Source organism: Procambarus clarkii, chromosome 92 (genome assembly GCF_040958095.1).
Source record: "Procambarus clarkii isolate CNS0578487 chromosome 92, FALCON_Pclarkii_2.0, whole genome shotgun sequence".
Lineage (NCBI taxonomy): Eukaryota > Metazoa > Arthropoda > Malacostraca > Decapoda > Cambaridae > Procambarus > Procambarus clarkii.
The window spans coordinates 16,893,192-16,912,081 of NC_091241.1; the positions used below are offsets into that span (position 1 = coordinate 16,893,192).

The 18,890-nt window shown below is 43.0% G+C and overlaps 1 protein-coding gene across 1 annotated transcript in view; it reads left to right on the plus strand.

The window, feature by feature from the left end:
• The first annotated feature begins 488 nt into the window (after nt 1-488).
• The window catches only part of LOC138359677 (protein starmaker-like), a 28,662-nt gene continuing 10,260 nt past the window's right edge, over nt 489-18,890 (plus strand). Inside the window, exons 1-3 of the mRNA XM_069319096.1 lie at nt 489-552; nt 2,740-3,045; nt 3,261-3,785. Coding sequence (XP_069175197.1) covers nt 489-552; nt 2,740-3,045; nt 3,261-3,785 — 895 coding nt within the window. The remainder of the gene's footprint in view (nt 553-2,739; nt 3,046-3,260; nt 3,786-18,890) is intronic.

Sequence of the window (18,890 nt, forward strand, 5' to 3'; positions counted from 1 at the left end):
ATATATATATATATATATTTATATATTTAACGTGATGAGAAATGTAGGTGTTAAGGCAGTTTATATATATATATATATATATATATATATATATATATATATATATATATATATATATATATATATATATATATATATATATATATATATGAAATTAAACTTTGGAGAGTTAATTTTTCAATTACCCTTGACAGTGAAGAAAAACGTAAGAAAGATTCGTGATAGAATCATTTATCTTACCCTTTCAGACAAATTCAACAACATATGTTTACAAGAAAGACTGCTACAAAAATATACTAATATGTACATGTATAGATAACATTAACAGTTGTGTAACTAGCGTCAAAAGATTGCCACAAGCTTAGATAAATGAACTAAGGTGTTTAGTTCCTGAACCCATTATATTCCTCTGTAACCCATTCATTAATAGGGAAAGAATAGGGGAGCTATAAGCACTTAAAGGAAATGGGTATGGAACCATCTAAAGGATGGTTACAGGGTCCATTGCCGCTCACAGGATGGTATTTGAGTTAACTACAGCTCGCAGGATGGGTATGGAGTTCACTACCTCTCGCAGGACAGCCCATCCTCCAAAGATCCAAAAGTGATTCCATGCACCCGCCAAACCCCCTGTTTATGAATGAAAACCGGTTTATACACGACTCACAACTGCTGACGTTCGAACATATCCGGAACAAGTGCTTCACTGACGAATTTTGTTCGAACCACAACGCTGTAAATGCTTCACCCACGTACTACAAACACAAATAATCGTCAACAGAACCTAAACACCTGACCTAACCTAACCCATGCCTATTTATACACAATATGCTAATATATTATAATAATTTAATAATAATAATAATTTATACTTGAGAAAATTCCCGTTTTGAATGAACAGCATGTTAAAATTTATGAATGCGTCTGTGGGGTTGACCGCTGGATGTAATGGACTTGAGTCGAGGATGGGTTTGGGGTTCACTACCGTTCGCAGGATGGGTATGAGGTTCACTACCGTTCGCAGGATAGGTATGGGGTTCACTATCGCTCGCAGGATGGGTTTGGGGTTCACTACCGCTCTCAGGATAAGTATGTGGAAAGTTGAAAAGGATTACAGAGGCACATAATGGGTTCAGGAACTGAACACCATAGTTCGTTTAGCTAAGCAAGTGACAATCTTTTGAAGCTAGTTTATTTAGCTAGTATCATTTACCCAAAAACATGTACACGTCGATTATCGTTTTTATATCACAAGGGATTCAACAAGAGGCTAAAAAAAGTCACTATACAAGGCACTTTTCATCTATGGTGAGTCACAGTTACTAGTCTTGCTCCACACCCACCCACAGCTTGTCACTAGTCTTGCTCCACACCCACCCACAGCTTGTCACTAGTCTTGCTCCACAGCTTGTCACTAGTCTTGCTCCACAGCTTTACAGTCAGGCATGCATTACCTACAGTAAGCAAATTTTGGGTAATTCGCTGTACTTCCCGACAGTTCATAATTATGAATGAAGTACTTACACATTTCTTGGACTACATTGATGGGGTTATCTCTGAATTTTGCGATTTTTTCACATTCCATTATATTTACAGTTATTATAATACTTATTATACCATTATTATTAAATTATATTGTGATTGAATACTGACCTTGTCTCACTGGAACCAAGGTATTAAAAAGCTCCACTCACCGTCAGCAACAGAGCTGAGAGCAGCAACAGCTTCATCGTGGCTTCTGCTGGAGAGGTGAAGGTGTTGACGACTGCTTGAGAGGAGGTGATACTGACCAAGACCTGTGGCAGGTGAATGGTTCAGTAGGTGTTGCTGGCGGGACACGTGTGGCTGGTGTGGGGTTCCCCGGGCGCTTAAGGATGTACTAAGAGATGTTCCCCAAGGAGAGCGCTGGCACCTCTCACCGTTCCCTGGGTCCTCGCTGTGTAAAAACTGGAACTGTGTTGTCCAGCCGGAGCCTCAGCTAACCAGTCCACGACGACGCATAATATGACTCGTTTTCTTAACACATTGGTCGACCTGGCAACCTCTGGGTTCCTGGAACACCGCTGAGTCTCTCCTGAACGTGTTCCTCTTTCCCAACATTGATTACCTCACACTGCTTACCCAACTTTGTTTATATAGCAGTCTTACCCTAACAGTGCTTATAGCAGTGTTACCCTAACAGTGCTTATAGCAATGTTACCCCAACAGTGTCTATAGCAGTGTTACCCACCAGTGCTTATAGCAGTGTTACCTTAACATTGCTCATAGCAGTGTTACCCTAACATTGCTTATAGCAATGTTACCCCAACAGTGCCTATAGCAGTGACACCCCTAACAGTGCTTATAGCAGTGTTCCCCTAACAGTGCTTATAGCAGTGTTCCCCTAACAATCTTATAGCAGTGTTCCCCTAACAGTGCTCATAGCAGTGTTACCCTAATAGATCCTGGACAGGCCATCAATATCTGTTCTGGCCGGAGGGGGTAGGACATATGGAACTTAAACCTCCAAAGAGATCTCTGGTTGTTGCACCAGACTGTTACTTGCGTCCAGGCGGACAACGTCCCCCAACCACTCTCTGCTGGAACAAACAACCAACCTTAGCAGCCACACTCCCACTACTGTCGGTCGACCTGCAGTGTACACCGGAGTTCTTGAAATTCACTCAAGAATCACCCTTTTCACCTCTTGATCTTGGAGAGGGGTTTCAGCATCGCATATTTAGGGGGTGCACAGCACAGATAACCACGAGAAACACAGCACAGATAACCACGAGAAACACAGCACAGATAACCACGAGAAACACCGAACAGATAACCACGAGAAACACAGCACAGATAACCACGAGAAACACAGCACAGATAACCACGAGAAACACAGCACAGATAACCACGAGAAACACCGCACAGATAACCACGAGAAACATAGCACAGATAACCACGAGAATCACAGCACAGATAACCACGAGAAACATAGCACAGATAACCACGAGAAACACAGCACAGATAACCACGAGAAACACAGCACAGATAACCACGAGAAACACAGCACAGATAACCACGAAAAACACAGCACAGATAACCACGAGAAACACAGCACAGATAACCACGAGAAACACAGCACAGATAACCATAAGAAACACAGCACAGATAACAACGAGAAACAACACAGATAACCACGAGAAACACAGCACAGATAACCACGAGAAACACAGCACAGATAGCCACGAGAAACACAGCACAGATAACCACGAAAAACACAGCACAGATAACCAAGAGGAACACAGCACAGATAACCAAGAGGAACACAGCACAGATAATGAAGACAAACAGCACAAATAACCAAAAGGAACACAGGGCAGATAAGCAAGTGGAACACAGCACAGATAACCAAGAGGAACACAGCACAGATAACCAAGAGGAATGTAACACAGATAACCAAGAGGAACACAGCACAGATAACCAAGAGGAACACAGCAAAGATAACCAAGAGGAACACAGCAAAGTTAATCAAGAGGATCACAGTACAGATAACCAAGAAGAACACAGCACAGATAACCAAGTGGAACACAACACAGATAATCAAGAGGAGCACAGCGCGGATAACCAAGAGGAACACAGCACGGATAACCAAGTGGAAAACAGCACAGATAACCAAGAGAAACACAGTGTAGATAACCAAGAGGCACACAGCACAGATAAGCAAGAGGAACACAGTGCAGATAACCAAGAGGAGCACAGCACAGATAACCAAGAGGAACACAGCACAGATAACTATGAGGAACACAGCACAGATAACCAAGAGGAACACAGTGTAGATAACCAAGAGGAGCACAGCACAGATAACCAAGAGGAACACAGCACAGATAACCAAGAGGAACACAGCACAGATAACTATGAGGAACACAGCACAGATAACCAAGAGGAACACAGCACAGATAACTATGAGGAACGCACCACACATAACTAAGAGGAACACAACATTGACAACCAAGAGGAACACAGCACAGAAAAACAAGAGGAACACAGCAGGTTATATCCTCCCAGGTGGTGGCCAACCTGTCTTGTTTTGATGATTGTCGTCCAGGAAATTTACTATTTTCCTAGTGTGAAATCTCGCCTGTGTTTGAGGAGTAAATAGTGTTGACATTAATGTTAAGGTTCAGGCAGGGTTCCCACACACACGGGCATCTGCAGAAGGTCACAGAATAAATACTCTGATAAATGCAAATTTCATTCACGGTCAGGGAAACCTGTTAGGTAGCTGTTGTTGTTTAAGATTCAGCTACCCGAAACAAAAGTCCCAAGCAGCAGGGCTATGGTGAGCCCGTAGTGGGTTTGTGATAAGTTATCGAGGTCCTTGTAGGGAGATGACCGCCGATCCCCCAGGACGCAACCTACAACAGTAGCCTATCTCCAAGGTCACTATTTACTGCAAGGTGAACAGGCGAGTCAGAAGTAAGATCACTCTTGCCAACGACTGACCTTCTCCGTGATGTAAATCACAACAAGAGCGTAACTCCTGGAATACCTACTTAATGCTACGAATATCCATGCAAAAAATTGTACGGAGGATCACACACAAACGTCCTGTGTTGCCGGGGAGCCGATCTAGCGACCACTCCGTTGTGAACCCTCGCACGAATATTTCCCGTCCTCCCTTCTTAATTATCATTCCCTAACATTCTCCCTCCCTTATTATCACTCCCTAACCTTCTCCCTCCCTTATTATCACTCCCTATCATTCTCATTCCCAGCATTCTCATTTGGTTATACTCAATGTTCCTCTTGGTTATCAGTGCTGCGTTTTTCTTAGTTATCTGTGCTCTGTTCCTCTTGGTTATCTGTGATGTGTTCCTCTAAGTTATCTGTGCTCTGTTCCTCTTGGTTATTTGTGCTGTGTTCCTCTTGGTTATATGTGCTGTGTTCCTCTTGGTTATATGTGCTGTGTTACTCTTAGTTATCTGTGCTCTGTTCCTCTTGGTTATCTGTGCTGTGTTCTTCCTGGTTATTTTTGCTGTGTTCCTCTTCATTATCTGTGCTGTTTTCCTCTTAGTTGTCTGCACCTGTCGTGACGCTGAACCCCGGTTCCTTCCGAACACAGCGATTACACAACACATAACACCTTGCCTCAGCAACCGTTACTACCACCGTGTACTCCTACACATACCAGACCCTTGAGGCATACCACTAGGTTTGTACTGGAACACAATGAATGAACATATGGAAGGTATTTAAAGGCCGTCGGGTTTTGTCATTTAATTACAAAGAATAGACTCTGACAAATAATACTATATTAATTAACATACTCTATTAGGTCGATACACTTCCAATACCCATAGACCACTTGACCTCCGCGATCACCACCCACACTCGTAACTTCCGCCTAAGTCCCTAATACGGAATGATTACTACAATGCTCCACACCCGGTTAGTCTTTCATTCAATACTCACATACTGCAGACTTAACTTGGTCACTAAGATCACATCAGGTTCTCGCAAAGCTGTCTGCTACACTTCGCTGCTGCCGCAAACGGAGACCTCGGAGGACTTGCCAGTTCAACTCCTACAATCAGACTGACTCCAGTCAACCATGGCCTCAAACATTTCACCACGCCTCTCAAGGAAGGTATAATCCGATTAACCTTATCCCTAGAGCGGTAACCTTGATCCTAGAAGCCTGATGAAGAATAGTTCCTCTTTCCAGGAATTATTAATTTGGATAAACAGCTTCGGTCTTAATCCATTGAACTTTCTTAGATATGTGATCCTTAGTCTGTCTACTTAACATGTACTTCCAATCATCATTCGTTAAGTGTTGTAGTAATGATCCTCTAGCTAATAATTCCTACTAAATTGTGGATTACAACACCACTCCCCTCCTTAAACACGCATATGTCCCCATATGCATCATTGCAATGGTTCCATTAGTGCAAGGACCTGGAGGATGCACCCACCATATGTGTACAACTAAAAAGTCATCCAATAAGGGGCCATATCACCCGGATTTAAAAAATTGTTGTAGGGTATTCATAAATTATTATCCTGATACATGTGAAAGGTGCTGCACCTAGGCCAAGTTTCAGCATCTCAGCCTAAATAGAGACGGAGAAAAAAAAAAAAAAAAAAAAAAAGACGAATTTTTCAACCATGTTCAAAAAATTTCACAGCCCACAATTGTGAACCAAAATCATTTATAAGACACTCAGCTATGACCTTACTATATAATAAAGATTTGCATGTCACATTATTATCCCAGATGTATTTAGTGCAATAATACAGATTTTATAAAAGTTTCCCAAAAACGTATGCAACAAAATGAAGTGTATCATTATTTATAAAATCAATAAATCTACGTAGATAAGAATAATGACATGCGTTTATAGAGGCGTAAACTCTACATATAATGTGCAAGTTTCATGTAAATTGAATAATAAATAAAGGCTGTGAAATTTTATCTAGTTGTAAAAGTTGGAGTTGCGTAGCGCGCTCTCAAAGTTTACTGAACCTGCGTCACTCGTGACTGGTGATTTACGCATTGCGGCCAGCTCGTATGGAGAGCTCGCATGCATCTAGCTGTCAATGCTTTTCTCTTGTTCGTTTGGTAAGTCATATTGCAGTACAAATAGCTAAAAATAGCAAAAATAGCATGTTCTGGGAGATATTGTGTGAGCGCGTCAGCATACATCCTCTCTCCATGAGAGACACGCAGTCACTGACTGCACCACCCTCGTGTCAGACAATAGAGTGTTGCCATATCTGTTAGTTTATATTCATTTTATGCATAACATGTTATTTTCAACGCTATTACGAAAAATAAGACATCTACAACGTAAGATACCATACCCCGCGGCGTACTCACGGCGCGAGGACCAGATTCACGAAAGTTGCAGCGGGAAATTTGACTCTAATTACGTTATTTTTCAAGATATCATTAAACGGTTTGGACCACAGTGTTGCCAGAACGTTGTAGTATTTTTCGTAAATATTCCATTTTTCATCGGATTTTCGGGTGATATGGCCCCTAAGTTCATCATACACCCGATGAAATAAATTAAAATTTTCCCCGACATGACTCACAACACTTCTCCAACATATACATTATATTCACATCATAGCACAGGTAAAATAGTCTGTAATAATTTTTCCCATCTCCAACAATGCACATATACCTAAACTGCTGACATATAATTACATACAAACATAACCATAAAATTACATGGACCAGAATGCTGGCACTTAAACAGAAATGACACTAGTCATTAATATATACACACACATATATATCTAAGGTTCTTCATCCTTAGTAATAAGTTAATTATAATTTAACATCTTGCCCTGTACTGTTGACATAAGGGCTTACAATGGTCACACAATGTTTCACTGGCCTCCTCCACAATTGGCAGCATCACTTCTCTTGTCTTCATGTCCCATGGTTGCTAGGTCATAGATCCTCCATGACCCAGACAAAACCCAGGCTGTCCAGCCTGGTGAATGTTGTCAATGTCCCATCGTTGCTCTGAGCTAACGTGATCCTGGCCTCCAGAGCAACGGAGATTCCTATCCCAGGGACATGTTCCCTCGGGTCTATGCTGCCATCTCGTTCCAGGGCACCAACCCCAGAACGCTGTAGATACCTCACAGCTCTCTGGTCATCCTTCCTTGCTGTGCTCACCACAGCTGTAGCACATTACTCTAGGCCCATCTGCCCAGAGTGTGTCCACCTGTATTCACACCTTCCCGACCGCTGTACCTGCAAAATATTCCCTCGGAGCCCCCTGGCTCGATCCCATTATTACATAACACCCCCTCGGCTCCTTACTCTCTCCCCGTATATAGCCTGAGCGCAGCTGCAAAGCCATTGCAGCTGGCCCTTATCCCTGCTTTGATGTCAGGGGGCGAATTTCGCCTATAACGTCACGTTGGCCTCACTTCCACCCCCTTTTTTTCTAGAATTACTGAGTGTAGCCTCATGGCTTCTCTTCTACTCTACCTGAAGCTCTGTGACATGATCCCGGGGGACCTTCTCAAGCCTAATACTCAGTAATGGTGCCGATGAGGTAATATACAGTATATACATACACATACATTATCACAATAAATACCTCATTAAAATCATTTCACAACTAATGTCACTAAAGCATCATACTGCCACTGGCTCGCTTCTAGCGAGATTCCTGGAATAACTTAATTAATGAGAAATTAGTATATCTACTTGGCTCGTCCACTGCAACCACCAACACCTGAAATTTTGAAATTCTACATTGTAATCTTATCCATAAGACTTACCCACTCCGACTTAATTAATGTAAATTTTAATGAAAATATTGAATTTTGATTAGTCTTTTATGAGTCTTGCTAGAAATATCGACTTGGCTCGCCTACTGCAGCCACCAACTCCTGCAATTATCTACATTGCATCTTATCCATAAGACTTACCCACTCCGACACACCATCACCTCTGGTCATCCCAACCACTGATGACCTCATTATAACGCCACACATCCCCACAACCACTTCCTGCGTCCTAACGCACCGACCTTGCTACGCCAATACTCACCTTACCGACCACTACCTGGCGCCCCTGCGCCACCATATACTCCACAACACCACACTCCATACCAGGCGTCCAAACGCCACTACACTACACCACCCAATGGCGTCCCCAACGCCCTCAATACAACACCCGGTGTCCCCAACGCCCTCAACACAACACACGGCGTCCCCAACGCCCTCAACACAACACACGGCGTCCCTAACGCCCTCAACACAACACACGGCGTCCCCAACGCCCTCAACACAACACACGGCGTCCCCAACGCCCTCAACACAACACACACGGCGTCCCCCAACACCATTACCACCACAGGCATATGCCTTGCGCCAGAGCGCATCAAAACACCTCGAGACGTCACCACTAATAACACCACCAATAAGTAACCAGACGCCACACACACTCCCTTTTCTCTCGTAATCCGTTAATTACCTGACCAACACTCGTCAGGCATAATGTCTTGTGTAGTGGCCACCCGCCACACTCTACCACCTGCGTTAACATACTTCAACGCTAATGTCTACAATACACCCGGTGTTACAACAACCAGTTATGCTACACATGCTACATCTTGGTGCTACAATGCCAACAATGTCATGCACTATACTACATCCATAATATCAACAGTCAAAACATGTACATTTCACTACAGTAAATACTATGCATTACGCTGGCGTTTAATAAGCCACTACACGTGCATTACACTACAAAACCCGGCGTACTAATGCCAATACACAACCATGCACTACACTCGGCGTACAAACGCCAATCCACAACCATGCACTACTCCCGGCGTCCAAATGCCAATACACACTGCATCGCCACGTCCCAACATCACACACCCCCACCAACGGGACACGCTCCCCGTGTCCCACGGTAATATTCTCCATAATGCTACCTGCACCCACAAAAAATCTCCATGGACCTCTCCAGGGTACGCTTGACGTCGAACCCCTGACGTCAAATTATGCGTCGCTCGCTTTGCCCAGGCGTCCACAATTCACTGAGCTTATTTTTTGTATCTTCGTCTGACAACACCAAAAACCGCTCAATATTTTATTATCTTTAAAATATTCGATTTACACTTTACATGAAATTTAATTAACTTTAAATTACGTAGTTTTCACGCTTGATTTGTCCTTAGCAACGGTTTCTCACTATTACCACCATACCGACGATATATAACAAGCTCCAAGGTGCGACTCGCTTGGCCCGCACATGGCCGCACATGGCCCACATTCACTCGCGCTAGTTTACCTCGCCACGCTGTATAATCCGCACTACGAACACTGTATAATCCGCACTACGAACACTGTATAATCCGTACTACGAATACTGCACTTGTTTTGGATCCCGATGCTTCAGTGATCCAGACTTGCATCTCAGCCGTCTCTCGTTGCAGGAGTCTGGAAAGAAAGAAATAAACCCCACATGTGCCCCACAATGGCCTAGTCCCTTTAATTAACTAACTCCTCTGACCTGGTCTCACCTGACCCTTCTTTCCTCCGTCTAGTAACCCCCATTCTCACCACAACCCGACGTCTACCATTTCCCGAACATTCCCTCACCAACTAAACCAGAACCACACTTCCTTCATCTCGCACAGTGTTCCAAAACCTGTTTGCGCTGCCACCAAATATGTCGTCTACCAATTCCCTAACATTCCCTCACCAACCAAACCAGGAACACTATGAGGGGACATATGGAAGGTCTTTAAAGGCCGTCGGGTTTTGTCATTTAATTACAAAGAATAGACTCTGACAAATAATACTATATTAATTAACATACTCTATTAGGTCGATACACTTCCAATACCCATAGACCACTTGACCTCCGCGATCACCACCCACACTCGTAACTTGCGCCCAAGTCCCTAATACGGAATGATTACTACAATGCTCCACACCCGGTTAGTCTTTCATTCAATACTCACATACTGCAGACTTAACTTGGTCACTAAGATCACATCAGGTTCTCGCATAGCTGTCTGCTACACTTCGCTGCTGCCGCAAACGGAGACCTCGGAGGACTTGCCAGTTCAACTCCTACAATCAGACTGACTCCAGTCAACCATGGCCTCAAACATTTCACCACGCCTCTCAAGAAAGGTATAATCTGATTAACCTTATCCCTAGAGCGGTAACCTTGATCCTAGAAGCCTGACGAAGAATAATTCCTCTTTCCAGGAATTATTAATTTGGCTAAACAGCTTCGGTCTTAATCCATTGAACTTTCTTAGATATGTGATCCTTAGTCTGTCTACTTAACATGTACTTCCAATCATCATTCGTTAAGTGTTGTAGTAATGATCCTCTAGCTAATAATTCCTACTAAATTGTGGATTACAACACACTGTGTTCCTCTTGGTTATCTGTGCTTTTCCTCTTGGTTATCTGTGCTTTTCCTCTTGGTTATCTGTGCTGTGTTCCACTTGGTTTTCTGTGCTGTGTTCCTCTTGGTTACTCCTCTTCCTCTTGTGGGCGGAGTTTAGCTCCCAGATTCGCAATAAATACCCAGTGAATTGTACATTCGAGAGGATAGCCCAGCATCAGCAGAGAACAGAACAGAACAGACAGAGAGGCTGGACGATTGAACAGCTGCCAGTCAAGGCTGGCAGGCTGGGTGGGGACTCTGCCTGTCAACCCCTTCCTCCCCCTCTCTATTCAAGTTAGGCTCAGACCCTTGGTGAGTGAACGATAAGGTGACTTATTTCTTGTTTTCTAAACTTAACATTTTGTGTGATTTCAGGGGCAGTCAGTTGCTGTATTCTCGAATTCTTGTGTGATGACTCACATTGTATATTAATCATGACAACGTGAACATTAAGTTAAATTGCTTGAATTATGATACTTATCATCTATATAAATAAAAATGTAAATGTTCGTTAGTTCAAAATCGTTAATCTCCGAAAGTTCTTCACAGATTGCTTTGAAATTTTAACACAATGTTCCATTCACATCCAAACGGGTTTTTATATAAATTCTTTATGAATGTTACATCTGTGATGGGAAAAAAACATGTTTTTTTTGTAAAACTGAGTTTTTTATTTGTTTTTCATGTGAGGGAATCTTCGAAACCTCTTTCTTCACAGCAATTGATTTCAAAGCAATCTTCCCCAATTGCTTTGAAATTTTGTGACTACGTTGCATTCGTATACGCGCATGTTTTTATATACCTACTATATACATGCCTCACCTGTGACAGGTAAAAACTAGTTTTTTTTAACAGTGCCATCTGCTGCACATAATAGCAACACACATACTATACGAAATATGTTGCATTTCCATTTAAATGTTTCTGATTGCAATGAATTTCAATGAAATAGAATTTTCAAATATTTCAATTTATTTCCATTTGGATTTTATTATTATGTGTGACATTGTATTGGAATTAAGCTGTGATGTTTACCACACCGTTCATTTCGTGAGTATAAGTACAGATGCCACACCTGTGACAGGTAAAAACATGGTTAAAAAAAATCAGTGCCATCTGTTGCACATAAGAGCAACACATGCTATACTATATATGTTACAATTCCATTTCAATGTTTTGGGTTTCATTGATAAATGAAATTTTTAAAGATTTCTATTTATTTTCATTTTGATTTAATTATTTTGTATGACATTGTATTGCAATTGAGCTGTGTTGCTTACCATACCGTTCATTTTGTGGGTATAGTTTTTTTTCATTGTTTTTCATTTCGTTTTTTTTAACTTTTTTCTTAATGCGTGGGGAATGGTAGTAAGGACAAGGGGACAGGGAAAGGGGTAATGATGGGGAGGATGAGTGGATAGGGGAGTTGGGGCTGATGGGGACGAGGGGACAGGGGAATGGAGAATGGTGGGGGAGGGAGACAAGGGGACAGATGAGTTGGGGATGGTGGGGAAGACGAGAGGACAAGGGAGTGGGAACTGATTGAGAGGACGAGGGGATGGGGGGAGTGAGGAATTGTTGGGAGGGCGAGGGAACGGGGGAGGGGGGAATGGTGGGGAGGACTGTGAGAAAGGGAAAGGTTGCTGATTGAACCGGTTTAAAGATTATGGGTATATGCTTACAGCAGATGCCTTTGATACATTTCTAACAGTTAATAACAGCTTAAAGTACAAACAAGTTCCATTCCTTGTCTAATTTGTACTAAGTTTAGAATGGATGGTGGCAGCTACTTTCTTCAACTACTACTTCTAACTATGTACCTTCTACTTCCCTTAGTGATCCCATTCTCTTCCTCTCTCTAACTTTCCCTTTGCCCTGACCACTCCTTCCTCTCCTCCCTCCTACCTCTTTACCTGACCACTCCTCGCTACTCCCATACTCCTTCCTCATACCTCCCTCACCCTTTCTCTTCCTCCCTCGCCCCAAACATCCTCCCATTACTTTATTATTCTTCTCTTTTCATCATTCATTTTCCGACCCCCGGTATAATGTTAGCGAGTGTGAATATTAGTGAGAGAGAGTGTTGGGGAGTTAGAATCTTATGGAGTGAGAATGTCAGGAAAGCACAAGGTTTGAATTTGCACCGAAAATGTGTGCCGTGACTACCAGCTGATGAAAGGGGGAAGCGCCGCGCCATGCGTCAGAGTTCCTGAGCTCCAGGTACAAGAGACGGATACATCACTGTGCTCTTCAGATAGACGCCATACTTTTGCTTATAACCGCAGAATTGTCTCACTCAGAGGTGCAAATTGTACAGCAGAGTCGTGCCGTTAAACGAATTGCTACATATCGAGCTGTTGCATTCTACAAGGACGCGTCCCGGTTGTATCTCAAAATCATTTCTTTTGTTGTGAGCTCCTGACATTAGAATTTCAACCAGGTTACGAAGAATAATTTACTAAAAATCCCAGAAAACCTCTCTCATTTCCTTAGGAATAATTTCCTATGCTATATTATTAATATATTAGACTGTTGCAGTTGGAACAGTGTAATTCTCTGGCAGATCTACATTGGGGATGTAGGAGAGGGTTCTACCGGTTTCAACATGTTGGGGTTTAGGGCTGGAGTACAGGACGCAGTGACCCGGAGTCAACATTTACTGCATAACCCACCTGATGACTACTCTAGTGTTATTGCTGGTCTAGGAGGAAATCTTCAGTCCACTGTACAAAAGTCATTGGTAACTGAGGCTATATCCTCAACGACATAACAGCACTTGGTGGTAAGCTTCCGTTATCTTGAGGTTATCTTGAGATGATTTCGTTTTTTTTTTTAGTGTCCCCGCGGCCCGGTCTTCGACCAGGCCTCCACCCCCAGGAAGCAGCCCGTGACAGCTGACTAACTCCCAGGTACCTATTTACTGCTAGGTAACAGAGGCATTCAGGGTGAAAGAAACTTTGCCCATTTGTTTCTGCCTCGTGCGGGAATCGAACCCGCGCCACAGAATTACGAGTCCTGCGCGCTATCCACCAGGCTACGAGGCCCCCATAGGGCATAGGCATAGATATTTCATCGAATCACCTCACTAAGTGGGGCCACGTGAGTAACACAAATGCGAACAAGCTTGAATATTAATATATCTATATGTTATTGTTACGGCCCTCTCGGGACTCAACGGGGTTCTTACTCTGATGTTGTTAGAGGAAGTTATATCCGACCCCAAGCCAGTAGTGGCTTTCAAGGGATGTGATCCGTGACGCAAGTAACTTAAAGGGGGTAGGGAAAGAAAGTTAAGAACTTAAGATTATAATTTACCATCACCAAATAAATAAATAAGATATAAAAGAGTGACAGGGGGAGGGGTATAAACACTTATTTACAGGGGAAATACACTGTAGTCTTCTGCTGAAGACTATGGATCCTCGCTCTCGGTGCTGAGTCTTCGGTGCTTCTTCGTGGCCTCACAACGAATCCTCTAGGAAGAAGAGCCTACCCTGGCCACAGGTCAGCCAAAACACAGGTCCACTGGGGGCACCGCCGTGGAGGCCGTCAACCACACGTCCAGCAGGTCTGCTGGCAGGTTCCGGATCAGCAAGGCTGGTCAGGCCACTCCACGAACGATATAAGGGTAACGCCCTAGACAGGAGCCTCGTGTGATATCACAAATCACTCTCCTGTCCTCAATACCCCAGTGGATAAACGTCTCCAGCAGTCGGTCCCGGGTAATCCTTCTACTGCCACTCCACTGGCAGGGTAACACCACAGTGTTCTTCCGGGGGACGACTTCACAGCTGCTGCAGCAAAGCACAAGGTATGGAGACGGCTGCCTAGGGTAGACTCACTCAACTTCCATCACAGCAGTCCCAGGTCGACTCTGTAAGCTGACACGTCATCAATAACCGGGACACACTAAAACACCTCACTTACGGGCTCAGGCACAAACGCCCACCTATCCACTCCATAGATGGCGCAGTTGTCTGAGCTTCACCTCACCAGAGGTCAGTAGCGGCTGTGTTGAGCGCTGAACCAGACTGGAAACTGGCCCTCGAGGCCAGTACACGTCGTCCTCGCCAGGTGTCGTCGTCCGTTTGGAGGGGGTTTCGGGAGCTGACCCACAGATGGCGCGGTCGTCACTGCTCCGGGCTCGGATGCTGGATCCGGGTTCGTAACAGTTATAACTATATATATATAATTAATATATATTAATATATAGGATAATATATTCAAATAAAGTTAGATATATATACACACATACCAAAAGAATAAGGGTGGTAGGAGAAGAAAAAATATCATATATCAAAAATATAATATATGTCACTATATATTATCATATATTAATATATATATACATATATGTGTTAGTATATTTTGGTAGCAGTCTTTCCTGTAGACATATATTATTAAATATGACCGAAAAAGTAAGATTAATAATTCTAACACGAATTTTCTCAATCTTTCGTAGATTTCTTTTCACTGTTGGTGGCAATTCAAAAATCAATTCTCCAAAATTCATTTTTATTTCTAGTCTGACGCGACACTTGAGCACGTTTCGTAAAACTTATTACATTTTCAAAGACTTTAGTTTACACATACACAACTGAATAGAACTTACACATCTCCGATTTGTTTATTTCTACATTTGAGTGAGGTGGATGGGGTGAGGTGGTATTTAATAGGGTATTAAATTCATCAACACAAGACATCTGCAGGAGCTGAAGGAGTCATTTGAGCGGAGTTCCGTGCTGCGTTTCACTTACGAGATAGAAAAGGATGGGAAGCTGCCCTTTCTAGATGTAACAGTCATGGAAAAGAGCGGAGGTTTCCACACTGCAGTCTACACTAAGGAAACGAACATAGGAATGTGCCTAAATGCCAAAAGCGACTGCCCAGATTGGTACAAGAGGAGTGATGTTAACGCTTATGTCGACCGTGCTCTCAGCCACAGCTCAGAATGGAAGCAAGTCGACGAAGAACTCTGTAGGGTAAGGCAGGTCCTAGTCAACAACGGCTTCTCCAATGGTTTCGTCGAAGACATCATAAGAAGGAAAGTGAAACGCCATGCAACCTCTGAAGAGACAAGTAACACAACACTTATACCCCCTATTAGACTATTTTACAGGAACATCTTTTCCACAGCTCATAAAACGGAGGAAAGGGTCCTGAAAGATATTATTAATAGAAACGTTATCCCTACAGACAAAAATCAGAGGATACAACTGACGATTTACTATAAAACCAGAAAAACGGCCAGCCTACTCATGAGAAACTCTCCAGACACAAAGCAGAACGCTTTAAAAGAGACCAACGTCGTCTATGCCTTCAAATGCCCTCTTGGGGACTGTAAGCTCCAAAAAACCCAGTATATAGGCAAGACAACAACATCTCTTTCTAGGCGTTTAACGATGCATAAGCAACAGGGCTCCATTAGGGAACATATAATCTCTTCCCACAACCAAACAATCGCCAGAGAAATCCTAGTAAACAACACAGAAATCATCGATAGATACAGCGATAGCAGGCGGCTTGACGTTTGCAAGGCAGTACACATTAAGAAGTCAACACCAGCAATCAACAGCCAATTAATGCACAACTATATTCTACCCACCTCAAGACTCCGCTCCAATATAGAAGCATCAAGAAATATGGACCAATAGGCTTTCTACAAACACTTCTATTCAATACCCATTGTTTCGTGTTCTGTCTTGTGTTGATGAATTTAATACCCTATTAATATCCCCTCTTGTTCTGTCTTGTGTTAATGCCACATCACCCCTCCCACCTCACTCAAATGTAGATATAAAATCAGAGATACGTAAGTTCTAATCAGTTGTGTATTTGTGAAGTCTTTGAAAATGTAATAAGTTTTACGAAACGCGCCCGTGTCGCGTCAGACTAGAAATACAAATGAATTTTGGAGAAGTGATTTTTGATTTACCTCCAACAGTGAAGCGTAATGTACGAAAGAGTGAGAAAATTCGTGTTAGAATTATTAATCTTACTTTTTCGGTCATATTTAATAATATATATATATATATATATATATATATATATATATATATATATATATATATATATATATATTGTGACGGGAAAGTGTAGGAGTGTAGATGTTCGGAAGTCCTCCTAATGGCTGGTCTCAATGCCTGTCACATTTACAAAAAAAAGAGACTGCTTGGCTGTTGTCTGTGGTAGAGTAAGGGAAGACACGCAAAACACATAGTATGAACAATGAAACTTTAATTAACTGGAAAGCAAAATTTAAAAACAAAGACAATCCCTTGGCTATGTACAGTACAAACAAACAAGTCATAAAAATTAAGAACAGGGATAAATTACTCCAGGAATAATATAAAGACAAAATGACATAAACAGGTGCTGAGAATATAGCGCTAGCTGGGAACCTCCACCAATAAACAGGACGTGTATCAGTTGGCTGTTCACAGCTTGAGAGCACAAGGATATTCTGACTTCAATGGCTGGTTCAAGCCCAGACATCGACTTAGGTAGAGGGCGCTGAAGTGCAGAGGTGCAGGTGTGCAGACGGTGGGTCACAAATCAGAAGCAGGCAGGCTGGAATGGTAGTTTGCTGGTTGACGACGGGCGAGCCGGCATAGAAGGTGTGTGGGGTGGGGGTTTTGGGTACGTTTTGCCTCTTGGTCAAAACGTTTTGTGCTACTGGTAGACGTATCTTGAAGGTAGCATCTTATTCTTGTATACGTGTAAGTAACTTTATGTAGGGAAGAGCAGGCTCAATCTCTCTTGAAAGAGATTATCGTCACAACTCTCCCCCAAAGCCTGCGCTTACGGGTGAAGTTACGTCTTCAGGTGGTAGAGTGGTAGGTGGAGGTGCCTCTACCTCATAGACTCTGGAGAGGGCGTCTGCTATGATGTTGGCAGAACCTTGATGTAGAAAATCTCCAGGTTGAAATTCTGCAGATATAAAGCCCATCGTAGAAGTCATTGATTGTTGAACTGGGCTTGCTGCAAGAAGCGTAGGGGATTGTGGTCCGAGTAGATGGTGGTAGAACGAGCACCTTGTAGGTACGATGCAAAGTGCTGTAAATTAAGGACGATGGAGAGTAGCTCCTTTTCGATAGTGCTGTAATTCTTCTGGTGTGGTTTTAACTTGTAGCTGTAGTACCTAACAGGTAGAACCTCCTCGCTTCGTTGTTGCATCAGGACGCCCCCTATGCCGGTACCACTGGCGTTGACATGGAGAATGAACGGCTTCGTGATATCTGGCGAGTCGAGAATGGGATTAAAACAGAGCAGAGATTTAAGTTGTTCAAAAACAATGGTTTGCTGAATGGTCCAATGATACCGTTGCTTGGGGCTGGTTAAAGTGATCAAAAGTGTCGCTACCGTACTAAAATTCTTCACAAATCTACGGTAGTAGGAGGCAAGACCAAGGAAGCGCAGGAGCTGCTTCCTGGTGGTAGGCTGTGGGTAATGCTGGATGGCTTGAGTGTGTACGTTTATCGGAGCTAGGCTGCCACTCCCTATCACATGACCAAGATAACGCACTTTACCTTTAGCAAAGGTGGATTTTCCCAAGTTGATGGTGAGGCCGGCTGTCAGGACCTTGGCGAACAATCGTTGCAGCTGGAGCAGATGTTCGTCCCAGGTGTTAGTTGCTACAACGATATCATCCAAGTTGGCGTAGGTGTTATCTTAGCCATGGATGACGCGGTTGACAGCTCGCTGGAAGGTGGACGGGGCATTACATAGTCCAAATGGAAGGCGTTCATATCTGTAAAGGCCAAAAGGAGTGGTGAAGGCAGATATTTCCATAGCTCACTCTGTCAAACATACTTGGTAGTATCCTTTGAGTAAGTCTAGCTTGGAAAAATACCGAGCATTACCAATGGTGTCAAGGATGTTTTCTATTCTAGGTAATGGGTACGCATCCTTGACAGTCACAAGATTCAATTTCCGATAATCGGTACACAACCTCACTTTACCGTGC